This window comes from Ochotona princeps, chromosome 32, assembly GCF_030435755.1.
Source record: "Ochotona princeps isolate mOchPri1 chromosome 32, mOchPri1.hap1, whole genome shotgun sequence".
NCBI lineage: Eukaryota > Metazoa > Chordata > Mammalia > Lagomorpha > Ochotonidae > Ochotona > Ochotona princeps.
In genome coordinates, this window is record NC_080863.1 from 8,523,340 (window position 1) to 8,532,702 (window position 9,363).

The 9,363-nt window shown below is 46.9% G+C and overlaps 1 protein-coding gene across 1 annotated transcript in view; it reads left to right on the plus strand.

The window, feature by feature from the left end:
* ORC5 (origin recognition complex subunit 5) overlaps nucleotides 1–5,612 on the plus strand; it is a 41,930-nt gene extending 36,318 nt beyond the window's left edge. The window contains exon 14 of the mRNA XM_058657526.1: nucleotides 5,061–5,612. Within this exon, the coding sequence (XP_058513509.1) occupies nucleotides 5,061–5,106 (46 nt within the window). The 3' untranslated portion in view covers nucleotides 5,107–5,612. The remainder of the gene's footprint in view (nucleotides 1–5,060) is intronic.
* The last annotated feature ends 3,751 nt before the right edge of the window (nucleotides 5,613–9,363 follow it).

Genomic DNA, 9,363 nt, shown 5'->3' on the forward strand with positions numbered 1-9,363 from the left:
CCATGTGTGGAATAATGTGAAATTTTGATGGACAGTTGGCTGCAGAAAACGTCTTTTGTTCTGAAACAAGATGGGAGAGAACTTGGCTTGGGTCTTCAGTGTTTCAGCTGACTTCAGGGTTTTACAGATGCTGATCTAGGTAGCACCGAAGCAAAGGTAGTGTCTTCTTCAAGGAGTGTCATCATTCTACCATGCATTGCCAAAGACAAGCGGAGAAAGATTGCGCTGTTGTGATGTGCTTCGAGGTTTAGGAAGGGAGCTCGGCCAGCAGGGCTCAAGGAGAGCGCTAAGTGAGTCACACGGCCAGATCTCTGCTGGAAGGGTGACGTGGGAGAGAGACGCCTTCGGCAGGACCTGCTCACCACCTCAGGCCTTACAGGGGTGACCCGTGTAAGAGAGGGAGGTGAACGGGAGTAACCCTAGGGCGTCAGGTCGGGTCGTGGCGGGAGGAAGGGTGTTTGTCAACACGAGCCGCCTGAGGCTGTAGCGAGGTGTCTGCAAGAGCAGCCTGCTCTTTGAGACGTGTTGCTGTTTGAGAAAATGTTCAGACCAGCTGCCTGAGTGGCCGTCTGTCAGGATGGCAGGCAGGCATGGAGTCCAGGTGGGACAGTCCCTTTCATATGACAGAGGGTGGCTCGTGTGTTTAGGTGTGACGCTTTCATTTTAGCATCCCTTCAGGATGAGTCACAGGAGTTCTTTCATGTCTTTCAAAACTGACGAACTGGGCCCAGCGTGGTAGCCTAGCAGCTAAAGTCCTCACCTTGAACGAGCCGGGTTCCCGTATGGGTGCCGGTTCTAGTCTCGGTGGCCGCACTTCCCATCCAGCTCCCTGCCTGTGGCCTGGGAAAGCAGTCGAGGACAGCCCAAAGCCTTGGGATCCTGCACCCGCGTGGGAGACCTGGAAGAAGCTCCTGGCTCCTGGCTTCGGATTGGCACAGCTCCAGCCATTGCGGTCACTTGGGGAGTGAATCATCGGATGGAAGATCTTCCTTTCTGTCTTCCCTCCTCTCTATATCTGACTTTACAATAAAAATACATAAATCTTAGAAACAAAGCAAAACTGAGAATCTACAGGCTTGAGATGGTGCTCGCTGAGCCTACAAAGCAGAGTTGGATGTAGGTACGCATGTGCCGCTTCCCTGCCAGCTGCCTCCCACAGGCAGCGCTTTGCCCCTAGTCTCCTCTGAATCCGAAGTCCCATATACCAAGACGCAGGTTTTTGCCCAACTTGGATGGCATAGACTCCAGACATGAAGGAGCAATGGGACGTTTCACTGTCATAAGGAAGGGCCAGATGTTAACGCAGAGCACAGCGAGCAGGAACCTCTTTGGAATGTATATTATTAAGCACTGTTAACCCTTTCTCAGCAACGGCATGGGAGCCTCTGTACCTAACAGCCTTTATCCAAGACCTGACTTTGACATGAAGCCGTCTTTCTTTATTTCTTCTTTCTTTCTTTCTTGCTCTCTCTCTTTCTTTTCTTTTCTTTTCTTTTTTTTCTTTCTTTCTTTCTTTCTTAAGGTTTGTTTCTTTAAATGACGGTGATGCTGGTTCACTCCCCAAATGACCGCAGGAGCTAGAGCTGGCCAATCCAAAGTTGGCAGCATGGCTTCCTCCAGGTCTCCCCCGTGGGGCCAGGGGCCTTAGGCCCTCCTTTGCTGCCTTCCCAGGCACAATAGCAGAGAGCTAATCAGAAGTGGGATAGCCAGGACGCAACCCAGTGCCCATATGGAATGCCAGCACCTCCTACCGCCACCTCCCTTGTAGGCAGAGGCTTAACCTACTGTGCCACAGCACCAATCCCCCCCCCCCCCCGTGTAGCCCATTCTCTGCAGGGGTTCTTGTCACTGCTCTGAATGTCACGTGCTCCAAAGTGATTGGGTACAGGATGTGTATGGGAAAACACATGTGGGTCCCTCTCTATGCAGTGGATGTCCAGTTGAACCCAACTGAAATTGGTTTTACCCGATCCATAACATCACAGGGATGGTAAATGGCTCCGCTGACATGCATTTGCATGGACCCCCTAAGAAGGAAGGGGAAACTGGGATTTTGGCCAGAGAATTTAGAAACCTTGTTGACTTTCTTTTGTCTTCTGGACTCCCCCATGCTTTGCATGGGCTGCGCCCCCTTCCTCCCCGGTCCCGCATCCTCCACTCTTTTAGCTGCTTCCTTGCTGCCGACTTGGCTGCCTCCTGTCTCCTTCTGACAGCCACCTTTGTTGCCTTCTCTGAAACCAGGTGTGTCCCTGAGACTGTCACTTCCCCCCGGAACCATGGGACTCGTTGGCACTCTTGGCATGTGGCTCTCTTTCTGTCTCTCTTTATGAGAGATTGTGTGCTCGGCCTGCCAGCCCAGCCATGTCACCTCGTGTCCTGAAGACGAGAGCGTGTGATTCACAGCCTGCCCTCGCTCCTCTACATTCCACAAGTTCACATTCAGCTGTCCAGCCTTCACTCAATTTCCCAGAACAAAGCTGAAGCTCTCGGTTGAGAAGTCACCTGGGTACCTGCCCGGCACCCGTCCTGTGTCCTTCCCCTGTCTCCGCATCTCTTGTGAATCCAGCCCCCCCCCTGCCCCACACTGCGGATCCCCCTCTCTGAAAACTGAGCCCAAGCTTCCAGCATCTTCTCACTTTCTTCTTTACTTTTGGACTGTGTCAACGGAAGCTCATTTACCAGCTTTTCCTCTGCAGCTGACCTTTACAGGATGCCTCGAGGCTTGGTCCTCAGCCGTTTGCTCATGCCTAACTTCTTCCTCCAGTCAGGTTTCGCTTCACCCATGAGTTCCACCAGCCCTCTGCAGATTAATAACTCTCCAATTTGTAAAGGCCAGACTTTTGAAAACTAATATTCTTGACCTTTATTGAAAGCTTTCCAGATGTATCAATGTGTTTCCAAAACTGAAGTTGCAAATTCTAACCCCAACTTGCACAGAGAGAAGAGGAAGGTCTGTCTGTTCCGTTCTGCACTCTGCCAGTTGCACCAGCCTGGATGTTTTCTGATTTTTAAATGCACCATCTTGCTCCCGCTCCTTGCACAGGCAGCCTAGGCCAGCTTCTCATCTTTTCGTGTAGCTGTTACGTTCCCCTGAGATCCCAGTGTTCATGTGGGGAGCCCGTCTGACCTGCGAAGAGCCCCCATCGCCCCCTCTCCCAACGCATGTCCTTAGGAAGTTGTCATTTTGTCTTTCATATTCTCATTTTAAATAAATAACTAATTGGGTAATTGGAGCTCACCTTTGCCTTCTAGAGCATGTGCCCAGGAAGCCCAAAGCTTCCTCTGTGGATACTGGCCTTGCAATGGTCCTGTCTTATCATGTCATGTTTTAGAGAGTGTACAGACACCATTGAGTTCACCTGTTTATATCAGGCAGTGGAAGAGTGACAGCTCACGGCTCTGAAAGGGTGGTTTCACCTGCCACCCAGACCCAGCTGTGGCAGCTGTTTGAGGAAAATTCATTCTCTCTCTCCCTCTCTCCCTCTGTCTCCCTCTTCCCCTCTCTCTCCCTCTTCCCCTCTCTCTCTCCCTCTCTCTCTCTTCCCCTCTCTCTCTCTCCCTCTCTCTGTCTCCCTCCTCCTTTCCCTTTCACTCCCCTTCTTTCCTTTTGTCTTTCTCCTTCCTTTTCTGTTCTGCTTTGCAAACAAATGAATCTTTCCTTAAAATTCTCTGTGTTCTCATTGTCGTTGACTGTATTTCAGGGCCGAGCTGAAGCTGGGAACCAGGGGCTCTGTCTAGGTCTCTGGTCCAGCAGGATCCTAGCTGCCTGAGCCATGGCCTTGTACGTCCCGAGGGCCACGGTTGCAGGAAGCTGGAGCTGCGGCTAGGAATGGAACGCAGACACCCCAGTGTGGGATAAGGGAGTCTTAACTACTAGGCCAGGGGTCTGATCTCATATACGTGTATGTGTGTATACACACACACACATATATATTAATTCTTTGTTAGAAAGGTCTTGTCAATAAGTGGGGTTATGGAGGAGGTGAAGATTTGGATGAGACACAAAAATAATATTACGTTTTAATAACCATACTTTTCTTCTATGCGGAGGGCTTCCTTTTATGTTAAATAACTATTTTTAATTTTTATTGCTGCTAATGGTGGCAAGATTGTATTTTCAGAAGCATATTCCATCGTTGTGCAGATTTAAAAAAATATTTGGTATGTCAGTCATTTACTTTTTTAGGAAGTATATTACAAAATGATAGACAAGAACATTAATTGATAATGGCTTTATAAAAAAAGCATGCAATTAGTGAATCTGTAAAAGGCTGTTCTCACATGGATAATTATTTTTGTAGAATTGAATACTTTGGGCTTTTATTTTATACTTACTGCTAGATCATTATATCTAATTATTTTGACTATTTATTCAAATAATAAACCTCCGAGTCTGAATATATTTATACTGAAGAATGAGTTTGGGGGGGGAAAAAGGAATATAATTATATGTCTCTCTGTCTTTCTGTGTTTTACTCTGCCTGCCATCAGAGTACAAAAATAGCCATCGCCATCGTCTGTTTGTTGTGTGGTATTCTTGGACTGAGCAGATTTAGTTGCAGTACACACCCAGGCCAGCCAGTGTTGGGAGACTGAGAACGCAAGCCACAGATGAGGACAGACAAGTGACGCTTGCTGCAATGGGAAAGACAGGTGTTTTGAAAGATAAACAATGAGCAGAAGCAAAGGAGATTTAAATACTTTTGCATCTCTAATTACTTTATTCTGATCATCAGACAAAAAAAAAAATAGCTTCAAGTGAAATCTGAGCTTTCTGTATAATAGTTTAAATGCAGAGTATTAAATGGTTCTTTGTGGTTGTTTTTTTTCCAGAAAAGCAAACTTTATATATAGAAATGAGAAGCCAACTTCTGAAGGAAACTGTGTTCTGAGTGACATTTTTACAAAGGAGTATCAGCCCCCTCTTGTTGCAATTGATAGCACTGTCGATGGCTTAACTGAGTTGTGAATTATTATCCTGCATGAGCTTTCCAGAATCTTGACAAAGCTGAGCAGTCTAGGGACAAGGATGCTAACCTGTTATCTGTTTTTGTTTATAGGACGGTGAACTTTGACATAATAAAATACTTGTATGATTTCTTGTGAAAACAAGAACCAAAGCCATATGGACACTGTGACAATGACTAAGCCAAGCTGCGTTCATCCAACTACTTGGCTGGCCGGGGAGAGGAGTTCTTTGGCTCTATTGGATTTGTCCAAACAGGTGCTGGCCCAGCATGGAAGCTGATGGAAGTATTCTGATTGGTCTGGGTGGACGGGAGCAGGAGACTGTTTACTGGGGACCCTGGAGTATTTGGAAGCAACGTGTTAATTATAAACAGCAGGGTTTGTGCACAATCTGTTCTACTCTTAATGATGTTATCTTAACACTGAAATTGCCTGAAACCCATTTACTTAGGCCTACGTCTTGCTCCGTGAGCTATCCCCTGCGCTTTGAACATGCCAGCAGCCCTTGTGTGTGTGCCCAGGCTTTTCACTTCCTCCCCATGGGAGCCTGTGCAGGTGCTTGCCAAAGCAGATTTTCCCTAGGCCACCGTTTTAAAACAATCATAGTTGCAAAACATAAATACAAGTTCTTATTTAAAAATCCATGCTTGTGTATGTTTGCCTTTCGCAGCCCAGTGTTCTCAAAAGACAAGAGGGTTGAATGAGCTGTGGACCAACTCTCCATCTCTCTGGCAGTTAACCACCCAGCCTAGCTTTTCATCAACAAGATGATGTTCCTTCTTTCCAACCGTTGGCCTCTAAGAATTGTACAATGAAGTATTTTCTTATTATAGCAGTGTGGACTCGAATTCTAGTTTTCGAATTCTATTTATTTTTCCGTTAGCACTTAAATGTATGAACATTACTGTGAGCAGGTGTAAGGTATTCGACAGCCTGGTTAAATTGTAGTGGGATTTATCGCTTTGTTCCTTTTTTTTTTTTGAAGAACAAAAAAAGTCCCCGGAGACGCTTCCAGATAGGGGTCTGTTTCCTGTACTACTAGTCCTACAGCGTCTGGTTTGAAGAGAGCAAGTGCCTGGCTGATCACTTTCATCTAGAACTGAGGAGAACAGATTGGGGGATGAAATTTCTTCTTGCCTTTCTAACAAGGAGACCAAGGGCGGACTGGGCATCCTCAACAAGTTCGCTCTACGTCCTCCTCTGGGCTCACATGCTGCAGGGCAAGTCAGGGCCAGGAGAGAGCCGGTTGTACCGCGCCCTGCGCGTTTCCTCTCCCGTTGCTGCCCCAGCCCTTGCCACCAGCCCCCAGGTGTGGCTCCTTGCGCAATGCCACAGAACCACGTTGCCCTTTGCGCCCTCCCTCCCCGCATCCCTCAGAACTTTCCTGTTTTGTAATTTGCTTTCTAATGACTTGTTAAATGACTCAGTAGCTAATTTGATTAATTTCTTTAAATGGATACTAACAGAGTTTAGCATGGATATTAGCATATTAACAAGGGTCATCTGCAAATGGCATGTTCTAATTGGAAGGTACAAAGCTCCAATTACAGAGGCAATCCAATGAGGAGAATTAGGCTGACTGGCAGGCCTGCTGCTTCGTTAAGAGAGAAGCCTGTGTTGGCCCTCAGTCTAGAGGAAGAAGCCTAGTAAGGTGTGAGCTTTTAGATTATTCATCGGGAGGCAACCTGCCATTGTAGAAATTCAGAAATTCGCTGATAGAAAATTGTCTTCCCACATGGTCATTTCTGGAGACATTTTTCATTATTTCACTGAGTCTCAGGATTGGGGAAGGGCCTGGGATGCTGCTCAGTATATGCAAATCTCCATCCTGGAGCAAACCTCTTTGATCTGAGTGTTAATGAAAGGAGTCAAAGGAGGAATGCTTCCAAAGAGAACAGAATGTGGCTTCACCTGGAAGGGAAAACGGCCCAAGCTAGAAAGATGCAAAGAATTTTGTTGATGCATCAGGAACAAAGCAGGTTTGGGCACCAAGGTGGCTGAAACTGCTTGTGAGCGTCTCGGCAGAGTTCAGTGAGGGCAAGGAGCTCTCCTCTCGCCGCCTCCAGCCCTGGCCCCCATAGAGAACTGCTTCTCTAGCCTGGAAGAAAGTCACACCAAAAGGGTGGTAAGAAGGTGGAGTGAGCTCTCCACACCAGGAACTCTTCTAGTGGACACGGCTTCTAGTGAGCGTAGAACTCATGGATCACTGTTCTTTCCATCCCTCTGCTGTTTGCAGTCAGACCGACCTAACCTGTTTGGTTTGCTCATCTGCCTGATACTCCATCCCCCCGGAGAAGGCAAGTTGCTGTAACACTCAGCGTGCCAAGGAGGAGAACCCTTGCTCAAGTGAGTTCTTGGCCTGTAGGAAGCGTTCAGTGAATGTTAACTATCGCTAATCACAAAAGACTTGCTGGTAGTCTTTTAGAAGTTGGGGGACGTGAAAATAGTCCACCCACCAAGACAAGCATCACTTCGTTTTTTTAAACATAGTCATTCACCTAGAAACAAATTATTATGAAAAAATTTTGGACTTCTCGTCGTCTACTCCATTGCCACCTGCAGTCTGGCACTTGTGCCCTGTAATCATTTGCATTTTATGGCTTGAGCCATGAGGTGAGACTCGGATAGGAAGTAGACTAGAAGCTGAAACGATGCAGGTTCAACTCCTACCTTTTGCAAGCTTCATCTACACGGTGGGACTGCCTATCTCATGTAAGCAGTTCAGAGAATTTAGCGTGTGATTTCAATCTGCTGACACAATTTGCTTTCAAAAATGCTTAGCAGAGCACAAACGGATCTTTCCTCTCAAGCTCCAAACATCACACTTGAGTTTACTGCTCACTGCCCTGAATACACAGTTCGTGCTCCTTCTCCAGCATTGACACACATCTATGAGACACAGTGTGAAAAGTAGAAATTAAGCAGAAAAAATTATAATCAATTCATTCATTTAACTGCATGTTGATGCACAGTAATGATGGGAATTTTAGAAGGCAATCAACTGTTTGAGTAAATAGTGATAGCTTTGCCATCATGGAAAGGCTGGGTGTTTGAGACATGCTTAGGTTTTAACATAAACCCATCTCATTGATCTTTCCAGGAACTGAGGGTCTGGTTCAGTGCACTTTCCATGGTTTTGGTGCAAGGAATTTAGCAGTGGACAGTGGAGACAGAAGCCTGACCAGGGTAAGAGGTGTTACTGACCACTGGTTGAATCAGTCTTTGAAACAGGAAGGCCTAGGAGAGGACTGGATCTATGGGGATGGGGAAGGTCGTGAGTGTGGATTTGGATTTGTTGACACTGAGATGTCTGTGAGAAGCTCCGGTGGAACTGCTAAGGAGATGAGTCCTACGTTGCAGATGAGAAGTGGTGCGAGTAGGCGGCGTCAGGGTGGCCATTTGGTCATTAGAGGACTTCATTCCTTTGAGGACTACCCATGGCACAGGGAGAAAGCAAGATAACAGAAAGCAGCGATCACCACACTCTTCAAGAACTGCAAGTAATTTTCAAATTGTAATTCTCCAATATCCATATAACCCTCACTGCCTTCAGCACATGAAATGGTGATGTCCAGGGAGGGACGTGGCTAAGGCCTATTACATATCTGTTCTCCAAACAGCCCACAAGACCGAATTACAGTCTCAGTTCTGTGGAGCATGTTAAGTCCCATGGTCTCTTGGTGTGCCCTGTCCACTTCCTGGTGGCCTGGTCACTGGATTTAGACAGCCAGCATCCCGGGGGAAATGGCAGGTACTACACAGTCTTTTCTGATGTAGTGGCATCGTTCTGGCAGGGTTCTGGTGGTCAGAGCAGTGAGAAAGCCCTAGCCAGATCGGAAAGGAAAGGAATTAATTAGGTCTGCCTTTTTATGAGAATTTTGCAGACCACACAGAATCCAATTGGTTGAACAATAATGTTGTGAGTTGCACGTGGAATAACTGAGATGGAGAAGGTTGGAGGAGCAATTGAGGAAAGCAGATTAGGACCAAGGGTTCAGGCCTGGGTGTTTTTGTTAAAAGATTGCTGTTACAGCATGAGTATCTGTATCCTCCAAAATCCATATGCTGATGGGACTAAGAAATGAAACATTTAGAAAATGACTGGACAATGGGAGGGACCTGATAATGCAGGTAGCAGATTTCACCCCTTTGTTTCCCTGCGCTCTCTTGAGCCACAGGACACAGCAGTCTTCCCTATTGACCTTTGACCCGTCCAGCACCTTGCCACCCATCAGGTGGACACAGAGACAGAGCACCACCCGGGGAAGCAGAGTAGCCCTCACCAGACACTAAATCCACAGTAACTTGAACTTGCACTTCCCAGGCTTCAGAACTGTGAGAAAGAATTTTGTTCGTTGGTTCCCCACTCTCAAGGATTTTGCGATAGCACAGAGT